This window comes from Erpetoichthys calabaricus, chromosome 2 (assembly GCF_900747795.2).
Source record: "Erpetoichthys calabaricus chromosome 2, fErpCal1.3, whole genome shotgun sequence".
NCBI classification, from domain to species: Eukaryota; Metazoa; Chordata; class Cladistia; order Polypteriformes; family Polypteridae; genus Erpetoichthys; species Erpetoichthys calabaricus.
The window spans coordinates 309564369-309585093 of NC_041395.2; the positions used below are offsets into that span (position 1 = coordinate 309564369).

The window sequence follows — 20725 nt, forward strand, 5'->3', positions numbered from 1 at the left end:
AAATGTAGGTAACATTTTTAATTGATAAATACATGCTGTTCTATTTTTGGACATCTGAAATGCTTTGCATTATATATTGACAGTGATCTTATGGTTTAGAGTAACTGTAATTATGGCACAGTTTTATTTTTAAAAGCATTCAAATGCTATTGTACAAATTTCCCTACATCCATTTCCTAATCCATGCATCCTGTTCAGGGCAATGGGAAGCTGTGGCAAATCCCAGAAGCACTGGAATCACAGTAGAAACCAACACTGATTAAAGTTCAATGCACCATACCATTCTTTTTTCTGTGTTAACAACAGCAATCTAAATCTGGATTTTAAACATTTCTTGAAAATGTGAAATTTTAAAAAATTCAGTTAAACATACCAAATCTCTGCTTTCTCCAATTACAACAATGTAGCCATAGCAACAATAATTATTCATTTTTTTACCTTCAAATCACATTTGTGCTGTAGCAAATTCAAAAGACACAAAGCTCATTCTAATAGTAATTTGCATCAAAACCGGTTATTGTGCCCTACTTCAATAAGGTTTTTTCACTTGTTTAATAATTCATTTTTTGTACATTTATTAGTATACGTTGTATGTTATATGTTGAGGGTTTGAATACATCTGTACATAACATTGCTACAATTCATTTTTTTTAAACAAATTTCACCATTCTTAATTGGAGTGAAAATGAAAAGGAATGCTGTCATTTATTATTATCAAAACTTAAGTATTGTCTCATCACCTTCTTTTCACATGCTTCAATTAGAAGATTCAAAAAGTCAAGTTCATTTACTGCTGCCACCAAACACTACCTTGACTCAATTTTATCAAGACCACTCTGTCACAAACAGAATGATCACCTAAAAAGCAGTAACAGCAGACAGAGTTATGAGTAATATCGTTTGGATCATCATTGGATTTGTCCTTATTCACATCACATCTAATGTTCTCAATATCAATACATCTGGAAATTTATCTTTGAACATGTTTAACCTTGGCAGTTCTCAGGAGAAATATCTCGGCATCCAGCATTCATGGTATGCAGTAATGGCATTTGGTCATGTATATGGATGGTGGCCATAAGTATTCCACTTCCTCCTCCATGCAGAAAGAATTTCTCTATGATGTTTAAAAAGGAGGTGTGAGAACCTCCTGCAATGTGTTGTAAACCACTCTGTGACTGCAATGTAGCTGTGGAATGCCACATTATCTCACACCACCACAAGTGTTAGAGCATTTGTCTTCACCTACTCCCTGTCTTCCTCTGGTAAAAGTATCATGTATTGTTCATCTAGGAAATAAATAAGGTTTTCTGTGTTGTATGGACACACTATCATTTGACATTGCTTCACGTATTGTCATGTTGGTGATTCTCTAGTATATTGTTTGTCTCATTGACCTTTGCCCAATTATATTTCTTCCTCTCTGATGTGATTTTTGCCGGACTAAACCTGGCTTCATCCACACAGGTGAATTTATTGGCCATTTACGTATATTCTTCCAACTACATAGCTGTTGTGAAAAAGACGCTTCACCAGTGCCAACCCGGACACAGACACCGGAGGCACGCGTATAAATAAAAGAAAATGTATTTTTCTTCACCTGTGGGCACACGTCGTCCCTGTGTCCCACAGGCAGTACACAGTCCCAAGCACAGCACACACCAAAACACCAAAAATTAATGTGTTATTTTCCACTCCTCCTAGGCAGCTTCATCCTCCTCCTCCCGACTCTGGCTCCTGAGTGGTGGTCGCTGGCTCCTTTTATTAGGCACCCGGAAGTGCTCCAGGTGCTTGATTGCCAACACCCGGCTGCAGTTCCGGGTGTGGTGAAACTACTGCCCAGAAGGGCCCAGCAGCTCCCGCTGCAGCACCCCCTGGTGGTGCCTGCGGAACCCAAGAGGGCTACACCAAACTTCAACTCCCATGAAGCCCTGTGGGAGTCTGAGGCACCACTGCAACCCAGGGAGGCTGCCCTCTAGCGTCCAGGGGGAGGTATTGGGTCTCCCATGCTTGCTCCCCCGGAACATATGCTGCAGGGGCATTCCGGCCGGGCATGGGCCCTGGCTGTCTGCCACACTTTCTAAAGTACTCGAAAAAACACAAGGTATCATACATCAAGAATAACAATATTATAGTAGCATAATACAGTAATACATAGTGCTGTAGGCTGTATCCTATTGGGTTTACTGTAGTTGAAAATGTGTACATATATGGACTTCCTTATTCAGAGCAACTTACAATTTATCAATTATAGGCACCATCCTCCTAGAGCAATTCTAGGTTACAATAAGTGTCTCGCTTAGTGGCACAGCGCAGGATTGAGCTGGGTTTGAACCCAGTACTTATAATTGTAATTCGTAGTTGAGTGTTCTAACTCTAAGCCACAACAATCAAAACCAGTACTATATTGAACAGACCTCTTGCCTCGACATACTGATAATGCAATTGCTGTGAAATTGACAATTTCCACAATGCACAGTACTCTATTGCCTGCCGTCACTCTCCTGAATTCCCTGGATTCTTATGGCATTGATAGCAACACTCAAAATTGAAAATTCTGCTTCTCCTCCTCTAGGTGGTAATCTTTTGGTCTTATAGAAGATAAACAAAACTCATTGTATGTCCAAATGGTTTGATCACAGTAATTCATGTATAGTACTAAAAGTATCGTGATCTGTCTGACACCACTGAGGAATCCCCATATTTCTTGTTAGTTTGCTGGCAAAGTCATCTTATCTTATTCATGCAACTGTAATTGTAATACTGCCTCTCCACAATTGACAACATGGTCAATGATTGTAGCCCTTATTTTGTCTGAGACCACTGTCTTTTGTATTCATCTCCTTTTAGTGCTTCTCCCTCTTGCTACAACAGGGTTTCCTGTATTATGTTGTCCTGCTTGCTTTATTTTTACATAGGTAGTGATTTAAAAGATGGTCGCTTTATACGTGAATGGTAATGTGATCAGATGATATCAAAACACCTGGTTGGGTAATTGGCTGACATGGAAGCCAACTGTGTTTGGTGTGTATGTGCGTGCGTATTTTTCTTTTTTAAGCTTTACAGTGATATAGATATCTTTTGTTTTGACATAAAAACAGAGGTAATTCAGTTGTGAATATGGTGTTAACAGTTTTGAAAATAATATGTATATCTGTGGTAAATGGTCTGAAAATACATGAGGTTATGTTGCCGTTGTATTTTGTATGAGAAATGAGTCCATGAATTAAGAAACATGTAGTCTTTTAGTTAAGTTTATTCCAAACAGGCTGCTGGTATGGTAACTCTGTGAAGGATTTTTGAAAACATGACTTCATTATTGAAAAAAGCTTGTTAGCAATTTAAAGAGAGACTTTCATAAGGAATACTTGTTAGCCTTTTCTTTTCTATACCTGGGAAAGGAGCGAGGTTTTTGTGCTTGAGAAAGCAAATATTGACTGTCTGTGGTACTCGATACGTTTATATAATAGTCAATCGAAAGGAATGATGTATTTTGTAGGATTAATAATCAGTTGATAATCAGAAAATGCTACTTTTCTTTTACACTTCCTAACCATCAGTAAAATGTGTATTTTATTAGCAGTACCTAGCACTAATTATGTTCTTAATTGATAGGAAACCGTTAAGGAAAAACTTCTGCAAGTTGACTTTTTTTGTAATGTGAAATAACAAAGCTAAATCTTTTCTATGGTGTTTGTCTATGGAAATTAAATTAGTGTAAATTAATTTTTATTATCCTTAACATAACTGAATTAGTAAAATGCAGTCTTTGAACAAATTATTTCTAATTTTATAATTTATATTATTAAATGTGTAATTGTCTAATCCCTTCTGCCCATCCACTAACTTCTTCATGGCAACATACTATATTATAAAAATAATTTCCTTCTCACTTGACTCCCCCTGTCTTGTATTGACCTTGATATTAATTTTGTTCTGCAGGTGTAGATCCTTAATTGATAATTGTTTGTTTTTGTAATTTTTATTGAAGAGTGTAATTATATGGACAGACTTTTTTTTTTTTTTTTTATATATAGAAGTCTAGGACTTTTGTAATATGAAATTATTTTTGGAATAATATCAAGAAAAGATCTCTCTTCGTTAATTATTCTGTAACTATAAATCCCCAATCTGTGTTGTTTACTTGTTTCAGACTTCATTTCTCTGTTTTATAACACTGCATTGTAGAACAACAACTCTGAGAAAATGATAATTTAGTGCCACTGATAAGACACTTGAAGAACCTCATGTTAGAATCAAAATAATTAAATTTGTAATTTTATATTCATGATTTCCTGCTATGAACCTGAAAGTAGATAATCCTGAAAAAAGACACCTTAATTCATGCAATAAAAGGATTATAAACCAAACTTTTATTATATATTGCCAAGTTTCTATTTGCAATTTCAGTTGCAATATTAAGTTAGGAACTTTTTTTAAACTATTTTATATTTTTAATTTATTTAACTTCCCCCTAATAAGTAGACCTAATCAAATTGGCATTCTTATCTGAAATGAAATTTAAAATCCAATATTCTTGTGTATAGTGATAAGAATTTGGTCCGTGGACTGAAATCTATAAGCGGTACTTATTTAACCAGGTTTTCCAGTGGTACTGGCTACTGTACAAGAAGTACTGTAGAGAAATAAAAGTAATTTCCTTGAAAGGAATGCTTATTAACTTTCTTGTCAAGCTGAGAATGTGTGAGACATTATTTAAAAATTCAGTCTATGATGTCTATAGCTGATAGTCATTTCCCCTGGTTGGCAGTAATTGTCTCTATCACAGCTGGTGTCTGATTATAAATCAGGAATCATGGATGTATTTAGCACTTCAGATTTCTGTTTCACTCAGCTCTCTTTTTGAAAGGCTTTGTACTGTAGATATTTCCTGTCCTTCCTAAATGCATTTTATTCTCAAAACTGAATATACAGTATGTTTAATATAAAGTACTCCTGTGCGTAGCTCAATACAATAAAAAATATATACATGTATTTAAAATAAACAGGTAGCTTCCAAAAGTCTTTTGTCTGAAATTGATCAAAGGTTGTGAATAAGTATGATGTTCTCATTGTTAGCCCAAGGACCAAGATCAGGGTCAATTAACTTGTTTAATAAAAGGTGCTGGATAGCTGAAAAAGAAATTTGTGTGTCGTTTTTATACATAAAATCACCTTTTAATAATAAGATTTGTGAGCTCCATTTTCCAGCCAGGTAGTGCTATTCTGTGGCCTGTAAAATTTAGATAGTTGGCCTTGGATTATATCACCTATCGAATGGCTTTATAGTAGGCGGATTTATTCTGAAACTACTGTAAAATGTACACCTTGAACCTTTCACAAAAGAAAAGGATTTGCAATTGCATTTTTGACTTATTGCAGGCCTGTTAAGTGAATGATATTTTGGAAAGTATATGAAATGATACAGTTTCTGAAAGCTTTTTTTTTTTTATTAATTTGAATGGGAAAAACACAATACTGTATAAATATTCATGGTCTTAAAATAAACCTGCGCTTGAAATTCAAAATGAACTTTTTATAAATTTGAGTACTGAAAAACAACGCTAGGAAAACACTATGTAGTTTATAACTTATTTATACTGTTTATCTTTATTTATTTCTTAGAAATAATAGACTTTCTGCCATTCATTTATAGTGGATTCTTAGATGTTTTCTAGCATATAGTAGAAAATTTGGCTTTAGTAGTGTTCTGAAACAGTGTGCAGCAGATGTTTTTAGTATATTGGTAATGATATATACATGTTTTATAAAAAAAATACTAATTCTGCTAGACAGTCTGTGTTTTTGGCTTGATGTTTCATTCATTGACAAAGCAAGAATTCACAAATTTATTCTTGAAAATTCTGTTAGTTAATTGGATTATACATTAAGGTATTCCATTTTATTTTAGAAATACTTTTGTTTTCTCTCAGTGACTCAACTTCTGTATGCAATTCATAACTTGTTTTTAAAAGCACAAATCCCACACTTTTCACTGTTTTAGTATTTTTAATAAAGTGCCATTTTTATTTGAAACTGTGTGCGCCTTTCTTTTCCCAACTGTTGAACCTCCAAAAAAATCAATAAAAGTGTATCATGCTAAATTGTTTTTTAATTAATCAAGTATAGTAGACTCTTTTAGGTGATAAGTGGTGAATCCTTAGTTTATGCTGATATTTAGAATAAATAGGTATTTTTAAGAGACCCCGAGAACTAAGAAAAAAAAAAGAAGCTGAATAATCTTTACAAGACCAGTCTGACACTAACCATAGGGCTCATACTGTATTTCAGAAAATTCAAATGCTGACCCCAGATGATTTTTTTCCAATGTTTTACTAGTAATCAAGCAGTAAAGAAGGAAATAATGTTGATTGCAAACATTTGAGAGCAAAGAACACAATTTTTAAACAGATAAAGAATGAGAATCATCTCAGTGCATTAAGAAATAAGCACATTCACAAGGTGTTTATTCACTATATGTCATGTTAACAGCATGCTTATGTTAATGTTAGGTGTAATGTTATGGGCTGCACTACAAGTATGCAGTTTGCCATACAAACAATCAGATGATGAATGTACTCATGTGGAATGTTAGTCCATGCCATTTTGACTTGGAATAGCAGAACACTATATGTCTTAAAGACTGACCTTAGCTATCAAAAATGCAATAAATGTTAGAGAGTTTTACTTCAGCCACTGGTATGTTGACAGCACCAAAGCATCAAAAACTTTTCCATTTGTACTGATGCTATAATAGGCCCTAAACAAGAAAGAGCTAGTGTATCCACCAATCCAGAGGTCATCTTTGTGAAAGATGGGTGTATAACAGCAACACCCCAAACAGAAAGTGATCTTTTTGCACGTCATAGAAAGCAGGAAAGAAGAAATCTGATCTCTGAGCAATAGAGGGAGAGGGAGATAAGATACATGCTGCTGACATAAAGTAAAAAGAGGAATAGTATTGCCAATTGAGTACATGAAGAATAGTGTGAGGGAAAAACTAAGACAATGAAGAGATTCCTTTATGTACTTCAGATTGAGTAGTTAAATAGCAATGACCTGCACTAATATAATAATATCAAAGCCAAGATATTTGAATGACCTTGCCAGTAAAACAGGTGGCATATAAGAGATGACTGCTGATAAATTAAGGGGTGAAGAGTCAATTTGGACCAACTGATTTTATAGTTGGGTGAGGCTTTATACAAATTAAATAAGGATGTGGGAGAGAAAGAGTACAGGGTCTTCTTGCCTGTGTGTAGCAGCATATTCTTATTGAATCTTTATATAGAGATGTGGATAATCAGGTTATGAAAAAAGCCTTAAGAGAGTAGGATGGAATAGGAGGCAGTCTTGTCCAGCACCTTTGAAAAACTAAAAAGGTTGAGAGATGTCTGAATTAATTAATATAACTGCTTTAGAGAAGGAATAAAGAATCGTTATACTAATAAACATATCACCAAACCCAATTAAACTTAACTGCCAAGGAAATGCCTACTTTATATGTTCAGATGCCTTTTCTACATCTAATGAGAGAAGAGCAGCTGGCCATGGTAAAATGGGAGCTGCATCAGTAACGTAAAGGAGGCAGCATATGTTATGTGCAGTGTGGTGGCTGTGAATGAAACTAGTCTGATCTGGGTGAATTAGTATATGGATGACACATGCCAGGTGGCAGCCAAGTAGGTTGTCATTGAAATTTACCAGGAAAATCGGGCAGTAATTTGAACATTCAGTAGGCTCCTTGCTGTGTTTTAAAAGCTGTGTGCTTGTGGCCAGATTAATTAAGGAATTAATTTTTGTGCAGCAGACACGAACATTTAACATTTGGAAAGGTGGGGTAATGTAATTGCTTTTAAAAACTGGTGAGAGTCCATCAGCCCAATAGCTCTACCTTTCCAAAGCCCCCTTCTTAAAGAAAACGCTCACAAATTTTGACTAAAAAATACTATTTTTTAATTTAATGCCACGATTATGAAAAAAATTAGTTTGACTTGAAAAATACTAAACTTATCCTTTAATTGTAGTTGTGAGGTGGATAGCGTCTTAATAGGAAAGCTGCTTATTCATAGAGCTTGGGGAATAGCAGAAAATGCATTTATGGGGCAAGAGAACCTGGTATTTTCTGAAAACTGATTTTTTTTTTCATAGAACCTAAACTATTTCATTCACATGGTTTTAATCACTCATATGACAGAGGTTAAATTTGAGTTCCACAAAACACCTTTCCCACGGAAACTGTTTTTTTTTTTTTCCCCCCCAGAATAAAACTACCTAAAGTTAATGTTTAAGAGCAAGGCACCACATAAGGCGTGAAGTGGATTAGTACATTTATTTTAAAGATTTGTCTTTAAAATGTGTTTGTACAGAGTTCTTGTTGACAAGTAATGAATTATTAATTATAATTATTACTACTATTATTTTTTTTTACTAAATCTTATTTACCATGTTTCTTTGTTGATGAGCTCCCGTTTAAGAATTTATTGGTAACAGAACATATAGCACACGCCAAAACGACTGAAGTAACAACTAACGAAGTGGCATTTTTTTGATACCATTTTAGCAAAGTTTACTGTATGCCGTCAATCTCAGAGCAATCCAGTAAAACGACAGTAATAAACTTGCAACCTTAAAACACAGGTTTCACCACATTGCTGTGCATGACAAAACAGTGGCCAGGTGACTGCTTGTTTATGCAGTTTGCATGGAGTATGCGCTAAATCAAAAGTGAAACGGCATGCAAAGATGCATGAACACAAGGAGATCGGTGACAATCACACCTTAGTGTGCCTGCGCGAAATCAGTAGGGACAACTGTATTCCACAGGGCACAGATATCTTCATAACAGGGGACCTATATGATGGGCAGAGGAATTTGAAATGTTTTGCATACCTGCCTTTTCTTTTGATGACCGGTTCCGTCATATTCAGCCCTTCATTCATTATTCTGGCACAAGCGTAACCAGCCTCTTGTTGAAATTCCCATCTCTTCAGCAGCGCCGTGTACTTAGAAATATTTTCCCGCGTGCATCTCCAAGTCTGACATAATTTTTGCCGCGACTCCCTCACACCGTTTATGTGGCTCAGGGATATGCAAGGGGAGCCCATACCTACACATATGTTAACAGCACATACACTCAACAATAAAAGTTGTCCTTTTGCATCTGTTACAGTATAATAGTGTAAAGTTTCAAGTGGTGAACTAAGTAGACATTGTAATCGCCAAATCCTATTTTTGGAGCCCTGGCAAGACCGTGGGCTGGACCACTTGGACATTGTTTCTGGGCCACATTTGGCTTACAGGTTGTCAATTGAATAGGTCTGGTTTACTAGTTTGGTTTTGCTGGTTGAAACACACAGCTTTAAGGATCAAGTCCCAGTCATCTGCCACTTTTAACACCAGACAAAAAATATCATTCCCCCATGCAGTGGACCTTAAACTGAGACCTTTGGAGCATAGAGGTGTGTAATTCCAGTCTACTCTGAGTAATTAATTTTTAAACCTGGAGTGCAGAACTCTAAAGTTGAGAGTTGTAGCTAAAATTCAGGGATCTTCTGTCATTTTCCTTTCCTGAACTACTATATTCCTTTTCATTGCACATATCTATATATGTGTTTGCTCATGTGCGCATGTATTATTTGTGCGTTTATTTTTGTGATAAAAATGTAGTATATATTCAATTTTTGTTGTATTTATGGTTCTTTATTGTGAGCTATACCTTTTAGAAGGACCCTGCTTATTTCAGTTGGCTACCCTAAACTGGCCCCATGTGAGTAAGTGTGAGCAGGTGTGAGTTTAAGCAGGGGGCCTACCTTGTGCCCATGAGTGTCCCCTGCACCCAGGACCTTGAACTAAATGAAGTGGATTAAATAATGGATTTTTTATGCTTTTATTCTGTTATTAGTTATAGTACATACTTTTTAAAAAGTTATATTTGTATTCTTTATGTTCCAGCCAGCTTTATCCAAATTTACTCATAAAACATTAATATAATATTACAATTCGTTCCATGCTAAATAAAAGCTAGTAATGTAAAAAAAATGCTGTATAGATGTCAATATTCAAAAGGAGAAAGAGAGGTAGAATAATTAACGATGTCATGACTCTGTGGTTTCAAACAGCACCTGAACATGGGTTTTTATGGATGCAAATTAGCTTAATTTTTACAGCTTGGAAAAAAATTCTACTTTGCATAGCAAAGAGGATGGACACTTGGTAATTACAACATTAAAAGCCATTGTTTTAGGCAGTAGTAAATTGCTACTTAGAAGACACCCTGTACATTGCATTAATGTTAAATATATCACTGAATCAAGTAGAGATTTAGTGTACTAATGGTAATGTTGATGGTGCCAATAGATCACAATCTTCAAATGCATTAATAGTCTCTGGGGGTGTACAACTACCTAATAAGAGTTCTTATGGTCCACTGCAATGCATAATAGTGGTCTTATTTTCTACTTCTGCTTTGCCTCTGTCAGTTAAAGTCCTTGTGTCTGTTTCAGAAATGTTTTTATTAGTGTGAATTTGCATTAGTAGTCCTCCCACAGAAGACACAAATAAGAGTTCAATTTGAACACCTAGCATGTAGAATGCCTTATTATATGTTAACATAATAATAACGTCCACACTCTGATAAGTGTAGTGATTGATACCTCCTTGTAACTAAATGTCTTTTTTTTTTAAAGACTTCTCTCTAGTAACTTCTTAATTTAACTGATCTTCCTATTACAAGTTTAGGATGTAACTGACAAAATTGGTTAATTCTAATTTTTGAAATGATTTCAAGTAACAACAAACTTAAGCTCAAACAATAGAAAAAGTCTACTAAATCATAAATATGTTTGCATAAATGTTAAATAAATTTTAACTTCCTTTCTTTATAAAACCACTTCATTTGTTTTTGTCAATTTTTTTCTTGCAACAAAGTATCAAGTTAAGTTTGTTAGCAACAGAGATTTTATATAAGACATATAAATAATAAAAAAATTATATAAACCAAAACCTAAAGCCAACGAAAACATAAAACCTTATTGATCAAAGATAGAATTGTTATCATGAGACCAACAGTAGGAAACCTTAATTATTTTGCTATAGTGAGTCATTATGTTTAGTTAAAGTCCAGAGGGGATTGACATCTAAGATTTATCATTACATAAAAATGATATTATCAAAGTGACAAAAATCTGCCAGTATATCACACATCAAAATGTAAAATCCACCAATCAACAAGTTACTGTTGTATGCTGTAGAATGCAATAAAAATTTCTGGTGCACACATTTTTATGTGTAATATTTATACAGTGTGGATCTGGGGTGTGTTTTGTCTTTACTATGTGTGTTAATTTTTTTTCCTGTTAAATCTTATTTGTCACATACAGTAGCCTCTCATTTGTGAAACTTATCCAAGTCCATCTGTATTTCCTGCAAAGTTTTTGTCAGGTTTCCTGTCCAGTACAGTTGTTTGTCCTGTAACTCTCTCAAGACGAATACTGTTTACTTGTTTTGCTTTTGCTTTGCCTGTTTCCATAACCTTAGAATTTGTTTTTATTTAAACCTTCCTCTTTGTAATTTTCCTGTAATTCGTATTGACTCCCATTTTATGGGATGTCATTTTGCCTTTATCAAACATGTTTTTCTGTTAGGCATTATAGATGTAAAAATGTTTATAGCATTCCTTTAGAAATCGGCTGTCCTTGCATGCTTTGATGGATGGCACATCTCTATTTATTATCTTATTAGTTACAAAAATGTCATCTGGGCAATTGAATATGGTCTTTATATAACACAGCTTCAATGCTACTTAAAACTTGCAATATTAGAGATTTAGTACAATTCATCGGTTAGTACTAGGGAATCCATTCCCGGACGGCTTTATCCATTCCCGGTAATTCAGGAATCCCACATTTCATTCCCGGGAATCCCGGGCACCTGGGATGACACAGTGCACGGGCATCTCACATGTGAACGGTTTTAGAACGGCCAACACTTATTTTTAATAAAACTACTGCAATATGTTGACACAAATAAAAGACTAACCTTATCTACAAGCAGTTCATGCTGTCATATAAGTACATGTATCTTTAGTTGTGGTAATAAGAGATTAGAAAGCACAACGTCCTCACAGGTGGCGCAGTGGTAGTGCCGCTGCTTTGCATTAAGGAGACTGTGGAAGATTGTGGGTTCACTTCCCGGTTCCTCCCTGTGTGGATAGCGCTTTGAGTACAGAGAAAAGAGCTATATAAATGTAATTTAATATTATTTTTATTATTAACGTGTCCAGCGTGTGTTCGTCAACGCTAGAGCGCACCTTCATGCAGAGTACGCCAGCCGCTAAGAAAGCACGGTCTGCCTCAACTGAAGTAGGCGGCACAATCATCAGATACTGATACACTTGTTCTAAACAACGCCCGTGCTTACCGTTGCTCTGAAATTGCGCCATTTCAGCTTTTACTGACGCATTCAATTTCTTGTCATCATTCTGTGATGGCAAGTTTCTTAGCACAGATAATGCGGATGCAACAGACTGACGCATTGCAATTTCAAGTTGCTGTTCAAAGCTGTTGTCTGATGAAGTGCAAGCTGCAGCAGTGGCACCACCTTAATTATTTTCAGCTATAACTCTGTTATTTCTTGATCGATTTTTACACTTTTACACGCTATATATGTTAGCTTGACCGTTCCCGTTTTCCCGGGAATTACAGCAGTTTAATATTGCAATGTCCGGGAATCCCGGGCTGCCGATTACCGGGAGCCCGGGAATGGATTCCCTAGCTAGTACTTCAGTAAGAATAAAGGAAACTCATAATGATTTTTGAATTTTAATTCTCTGCATTTTTATTGTCATCATTCTGTTGTATTGGTGTTGCAATGATTGAGGATACACAATTGGGATTCTGTGTGCCTGACCCTTGCTTTTTAAGTTCCTAAACCTTCTGATAGACTTTGGAACACATTATTTTCATGATGTACAGTATACAGGTCCCTAAAACACATGTTGCTTATTAGTGTGAAACTATATGGTATATATCCACTGTCACAAACAAAGTATTGTACAAGTGCCAAAATAATGCTGACAGGGAAAATTAAATGTTTGAGACCGTGATCTCTTCTAGGTAAACAACAATCATATGACTCGGTTTCATTGACAGGTTTATATATCTGTTTACTAGAATAAGGACTGATATTATAGCAGTGGATTGTTCTCATGTGGTGGTAGGTGAAAAGAAGTGTCTGAGCTGAAGTAAATCTCTAATTTGAATCATCGCCATATGTGTATTTAGCAGTGGCGGGCCGTCAGGGCCTTCAAGGCCTTCTCTGCTGGCCTAAAAAATATCTGAATCACAAACTGATGTTAATTATATTTTGTCCATGAATACTTATTAAATAATTCCAAATAGTCTGTCCGCTTCATTTCATAGCTTTTCCGATGGCTGTGCTGCTTCCAGACATGTATTTTCATATTAAAGCATTTAACCAATCACATTTCAGCCATCATTTGTTGCCAGGCAGGGTCAAAGTCAAAGAAGTCTGCCGGAGGCCTTCACAATCCGTTCTGCAGGCCCTCTAACACAAAATAGATGTTGATTAAACCGTTGCTTCAACCAATCAGATATTGAGTTGGTTTCACTAGGGCCCTCTAGCAGGCGTATGGCAACGTCACCGGATTCAGACCCGTTGATTAGATAGGATGGTGTAATATAAAAATCTGAATGAGAGCATCATGGGGCAGCTGTACACATTGGTATTTTTGGCGGTGAGCATTCCCGTGTCCACTGCTTCTGTCGAGCGGACATTTTCAGCCCTAAAGCGAATTAAAACTTATGCCAGAAATACGACAGGGCAGGTTTGACTTTCAGCATTAGCTTCGATGGCGATCGAAAGGGACTTCGTGATGGAACTGAAGCGCACGGATAATCTGTATGACAGAGTAATTGAACTGTTTTTGAAGAAAGAGAGGAGGATGGATTTTGCTTACAAATAATCCAAATTTTTGATGAGTAAAATGTTGCGATTTTCCTAAATAATATTGCAAGTTTGAGTTATTATTGATGTTTTTTGTGTGTGTTGCGGGCTGTAGCTGCAGTAGAAAGGAACTTGTTCAACCCTGGTTTGTCTATTCAATACAGGCATTTATTGTGGCTATAGGAGTTATCTATCTGCGATGCAATGGCTCTTTATACTGTATTTCTGCATATTGAGATGGTTTTTATAACCATAAATTAGTTTTTGAGGGGCGGGTTGATTCAGACGGAGCACTACTGAAGGCCTAGGTGTGAAATGCATGGTCCGCCACTGGTATTTAGTGAAAACTGGAAATCACTCGCTACCCATCCAATTTCTGTTCCCACCTCACATCAAATTCTTCTGTATAGACTCAGGCTACCCGTGGTCCTCCTCTAGATAAGTAGATTAAAAAGAAATGAATGGATATTCTTGAAAGTCCCCAGTTCCTATCAGTCATAACTGTTTATAATCAGAGGTATGTCCTTTGTAGGCTGGATGAATGAGGCATATACTGTATACAGTATATGCTAGGATAGCCAATTCTGATATTTCTTGAAAAACATTAAATGTCAGATAAGTACCAGTTATTTTAAATGAAAAGCCAAAAAAGCACAAGTTAAAATAGTTGTTTTTTTCCTTTCTGAAAAATTATCTCCCTTTTTTGGAAAATGGAAAAAAATGATTTTCTTTTAAAAACAGCTGTGTAAGGAGTCTGTTGTATGTCTTTGACGTTTTAGACATATAATGCAGCTCTGGAGGGATGACTTTGAAAGGTTATGCACACTTCACTGTTTGCTGGTGGATGAGATTGTGACTATAAATTCCCTCTCTCTAGGGAGGTGACTCCAGCTGACACATAACACTCGATTCCCTCCCCCATTCAATTTTCTTTGTGCCTTATTTATACTGACTAGTAGATGTAGGCAGGCCTGCTGCAAAACTGTAAAAAGAGAATAATTCATTGGATGCATATTTTTCAAATCTATCATGTACATTGTTTGTGTTTGTATCAGAAATAAGAGTTAGACCAAGAAATCAGTGTGCATATACATTTATTACAGTAATATGATCTATTTGATCTGTTCAATTTTTATGAAGATAAAACATATGTTACAATAGGAAAAGGAAGATAAGGAGCAGTTTTTCCATCCTCTCATTACAGACTTGTCTTTACTGCATTTAGTAATTCTCAGGAGAGAGAGAAAAAATGGCTAAGATATACTGACATTACATGGACGTTCCCTACATTGTGTTTTATAATTTACTGTATATGTGTTTCTTAGTGGAGAATAGTGAAGCTACTGGGACAAAGATGTTTCCCTAGAGCATCACACTGCCTCCGCAGGCTTGCCTTCTTCCAGTAGTGCATGCTACTACCACCTAGGTAAATGACATACACCCACCTGATCTGAAAGAAAATGTGATTCATGAGACCAGGCCACATTCTTTCATTGCTCCATGGTCTAGTTCTGATGCTCACATGCCCACTGTAGGCACTTTCCACAGTGGACAAGAATCAGCATTGGCGCTCTGACTGGTCTGCAGCTACACAGCCTTCTACATAGCAAGCTGTGATGCACTGCATGTTCTTTCTCTCACAGCCAGAATTAAGTTTTTCAGCAATTTGTGCTACAGTAGTTTTTCTGTGGGATTGGACCAAACAGGCTAGCCATTCCTCCTCATACAAACCTTGGGTGTCCGTGGCCATGTTGCTGATTCACCAGTTGTCTTTCCTTCTATCACTTTTGGTATGTACCACTGCATACGGGGAACATGGAGAGATGCCCTGACCCAGTCATCTAGCCATCACAATTTGGCCATTATTAAAATCACTCAGATCCTTACACTTGCCTGTTTTTCCTGCTTCAAGCACAGCACCTTGAACAACTAACAGATCACATACTGCCTAATATATCTTGACAGGTGCCATTATAATGAAATGATCAGTGTTATTAACTTCATCTGCCGGTTCTTTTAATGTTGCCGCTGATTGGTGTGTGTGTGTGTGTGTGTGTATACAGGATACACACACAGGTACACATGACACCATAAACTATTACTGACCCGGTTTTAAAAACCTACAGGTAAAAAGTGTAACAAATTTGAAATTAAGTTAATTTTTGTTAAACAATGTAGGTTTCTGACAAACCTTCAAGGCCTCTCACGGACCCTGCGATTATCAGTGGTGACTGTGTGTAGAGGGTACAGAAATATATATACCTGGAAGTGCAGCTGGATGATAAACTGGACTGGACTGCCAATACTGATGCTCTGTGCAAGAGAGGACAGACCCGACTATACTTCCTTTCAACATCTGCAATAAGATGCTGCAGATGTTCTATCAGACGGTTGTGGTGAGTGCCCTCTTCTACTCGGTGGTGTGCTGGGGAGGCAGCATAAAGAAGAGGGACACCTCATGCCTGGACAAACTGGTGAGGAAGGCAGGTTGTATTGTAGGCACTGAGCTGAACAGTTTGACATCTGTGGCGGAGCGATGGGCGCTGAGCAGGCTCCTGTCAATCATGGAGAATCCACTGCATCCACTGAAGAGGAGCAGCTTCAGCGACAGACTTCTGTCACTGTCCTGTTCCACTGACAGTCTGAGGAGATCGTTCCTCCCCCACACTATGCGGCTGTTCAATTCCACGGGGGGATAAACGGTAACATTATACAAAGTTACTGTCTGTTATACCTGCCTTGCACTCTCCACCTTGCACGTTTTAACTTGCACTGTGTTTTTATCACTCTTTAATTAATACTGTCTTTATCAGTATGCTGCTGCTGGATTTTGTGAATTTCCCCTTGGGGATTAATAAAGTATCTATCATATCGATCTATCTGTCTTATCTATCTATCAAGTAGTATTTCCCAAATAACAGATTTCTGCCTGATTAATCATCCTTAGCAGAGAGCAAACATCCTCTGAAAAAGTTAGTCAGTAAACAACAATGAAGATGACAACTTGCTATTTTGCCTTTGCAAGTTGAAAGATCAGAATTCACCAGGTTAGCAGAATGTTTCAAAAACAACTCTTACCCTGTCTCCACTTGACAGTTGTTTGTTGGGTAGGCATGATTTTATTTTCTAAGAAAACATGCAGAATGTCCTGTTTTTAGCAAATGCTAAAATGTTTGACACACTAAGTTTATGGGGAAAAGAGTCTGACCTCGTTTTTGAAAGGGTGAGGACAAATACTGCTTTAATCCTAAGTGGCTTCTTGAAACTTTCTGCTTTTGATACTGTTTTTGTAAAATGAAAACAGACAGTTATATGGTCTAGTATAAATGCTTAATTAAGCAACATCACAATTTGTTTTGCATAGCATTATTCTAAAATACTTTACATATACACTAAACATACAGTATATACTGTATTTCTGTCACTGTGAACTTGAGTAGGTGAAATCTTTAGAACGGTAATGGACACTGAGCCTGTAACCTTGCTGTTTACAGTCAGTCTTCTTAGCCTCCAGTGCACGCTTGTCATCAAGTATATATGGATTTTTATCTGTTAGTTGCTCAAGTCCTACTTCTCCTGCTGAGTCGAGCAAATATTTATTCTTTCTTTGCTCCCAGTATTTATGTTTTGTAAGTTATGTAGTTTTCCATATATGTTTGGCTTTAATTTTTTTCTATTATATTGCAGTACGTGAAATATAATCTGCTGCAGTGGTTGTCAACCTGGGGACCACCGACCACTAGTAGGCCTCAATAAACTTCCATGGGGCCTTCAACATGATTGAAAATTATTATAAAATAGTAAAATACTCAAATCACTAAAAGTCAAGCCTCAGTAGGGGTATTAAACTAACTTTTTCAAGTGAGCCAACATCAAGAAAACATCACGTTACATATGGTGTGCAATGACTGTCTATTTTCTCAAAGATCCACTTTAACATTTGTTTCAGGTGTAGATTGTATCTGCATATAATTTAGCCATATAACATTTACATCCTGCCATTAAAATGTGTCTCTAAGCGTTTATCTATGCAGTACCTGTCCATTGTAGCCAAAATTATTTTTCTCTTCTGCATCCTATTTTGAACAATTAGACCTTTTGCCTTGGTTTTAAGTTTAGTTTTCCTAAGCTAGTGATCAAACTCTTGTATTATAAGTAGAATACACACAGGCTTAATTAGTATAAAAGTTTTCTTTTTTTTTTTTTTGTTTCTTTGCTTGTAGGATGGACTTCTTGTGCTACACTTTGGACTTGTTCTCCCTCCTGGATATAAAGAATGAAGACCTTCCTCCTTCAGCAGCTCATATCTGCTCTGCTTTGTGAAGTGCAGATGAAAGAATACTGTAGTGCCATTTGATTGCAAACAACACGTTTTCAACATTCAGCAATTAAGCAGAGGCTGAAAGAGCATTAGTGTTTTTTTATTTATATATATATATATATATATATGGACACTGATTAGAATTGGTCACTTCAGAATGCATGGTTGTGTATTTTTGTCCTTTTTTGTTTGTAAAACAGTTTATTACAAGAGGCAGTAATTTATTTGGTTTACTTACTTTTAAAGAAGTATTGGTTCATGTTATGGTGCAAGACACATTATTTTGGAAGAGAGGAAATATATTGGAAACTTCTGTCATTAAACATTTGTGTAAAATGTAAGCTTTTTTGCATTTCTTCCACTTCCAAACCAGAAATAAAGCAATTCAAATCTGATGTTGTATAGGCTGTTTCTTTCTTAAACCTCATCCTACCACTTTGTGCCACCAGAAAAACTTGTATGTATAGAATATTTCCATTTTTGCAAGTTCTGCTAGAGCTATGCAGAGGCATGAAGATCCTGCAGACTAAGTGAGTCAGGCAGCCATGGCTTATGTTGTCATACATATAAAGCATTTGATTGACCGTTTGTGCTCCGTAGATAGTGGCATTGTCTTCCTAGAGAATACATTTCTTGCAGGATTGCAATGAATGCAACATATGGTGAATATGATCCCTCTGATTTACTGAATAGCAACTGTAAATCTCATACTATTTCTTTTGCAAGATGTCCAGTTTTCTGTGGTTTGTCAACTGGTAACTGTGGATGGCCCAGATTTCCATTATAGTCCTACCTCATGTTGCATGCAAATTGTAGACTGAAAGTTGTTTGCTTGATTTGGGATATTTTTAAATTTTAAAGCTGTTCCGATTAAGAAGCATTGCATACCTTTAAAGTGAACAGGCGAAAAGAGTGCACGGCTGTTGATTTGTTTTACTTGATGTGATCATATTTACAGGTTCTAAAATGTTCTCATTCTGTTGTGAGCAGTTAAGCACACCAAATGGACTGCAGCTACTATTGATGTCCATGCACACAATGAGGTAGGTGCTTGACACAACAAATAATTATGTGGCTCTGCATTGTTTCATGCTTTTTATTTTTTACACTATTCTTTTTCTCATTCCTCAAGTGTCTTAGATTGCTGGGATCATCTCATTTTCAAAGCAGCCTGATTAAGCATTCTACACACTACATCTTTTGTATGTGACTCGGTTTAAAATACATGCAGTTATATTATGTATGAGGTTAGTTAGGAAGAAATAGAATGTATGTGGTGCATAGGCACTGGACCCATACAATCTTTTTTTAATCTATTGCTTCCTTGTTTTTGCTTTCTGTAGATGGTATTCAGACTTTACCTCTTTTAGTTGTGATTGTCAAGACTGTCCATTTGCTTTTACCATTGCAATATTCATTCAGCATTTCATAGGATATTGGAAGTGGAGTCTGCAGAGTTGTTTTGCTTTTCATTTCATTAAAGGATTCAAATAAATTGTTGATGCATTCGGCAAAGGATTGAATTGCCCTTAATACTGACTGATTTACTGAGTAGAATATGTGAGCTGCAGTTTATTACATATCAAAACTGCAATTCAGCAGTGCACATCCAATTAGACCTGCCTGTGCATGTCCAAGGGGTAAAGAAATTGTCAAGTGCATGGAAAAAAGAAAACTATAGAATAACTCAGTATATCAGGAAAGAAAGCAGTGGCTTTGATTTTAGTGATTATTTTATAAAAGAAATCTTGTCTGTAGTTAGCTCATTTTCTGTTTGAAACAAAATTATAGAACTGATCAAATGAAATATGTGTTATATGAACGTTTGTGCTAGTGAGATTTTATCATCTCCAATGGGTAAGTATATCATTTGTTAATTTTAGGTCTTGTTAATTCCAATAAATGATGACACAGGTACTAAGGCATGTCCTGCCAGTTTTGAGTTGTCAGTTACACAAAACGTGCACACGTTTAAGATGTGTATGTATGTCAGAATACCCAAAGAAAGCCCACATAGACTCTAGGAAAACATTTAGATTCCACCACATTAGCAACACTTTAACTGGTATGCCACTTAGCAAATATATTAATGTCTCCTTTTTTTGTGATTTTCACAGGCAGGTAACATCATGCAAATCAGCCCAAGAAAAAAATATGCCCTATACTGGACTGAAGCACAGTAATTCTTTGAGGATTTCCTGGAGCTTTTCCTGTTTGCTTTTTTACTTTGTGTTTACTTTGTGTTCATACTTCATTATCTGTTAGGTACCCAAATTTCACAGACCCTGAGGAAGACATAAGGAGACAAGCTTAATTTTTTACAAAATTAAGAGTTGGGCTCTAGAGGTATTACATGGGTTAGCCATGTTTGATTTGGTTTACAGAATACATTCCATTTTTTTTTATTAAGTTTATTACCTTTTAAAAACATGACGGTTT

At 36.2% G+C, this 20725-nt stretch overlaps 1 protein-coding gene across 2 annotated transcripts in view; it reads left to right on the forward strand.

The window, feature by feature from the left end:
- Positions 1-18627, forward strand: part of pcgf6 (polycomb group ring finger 6) — a 97192-nt gene extending 78565 nt beyond the window's left edge. For both annotated transcript variants that reach the window (XM_051922187.1, XM_051922188.1), the window contains one exon: positions 18189-18627. In XM_051922187.1, the coding sequence (XP_051778147.1) occupies positions 18189-18245 (57 nt within the window). In that variant the 3' untranslated portion in view covers positions 18246-18627. The remainder of the gene's footprint in view (positions 1-18188) is intronic.
- Positions 18628-20725: the final 2098 nt, after the last annotated feature.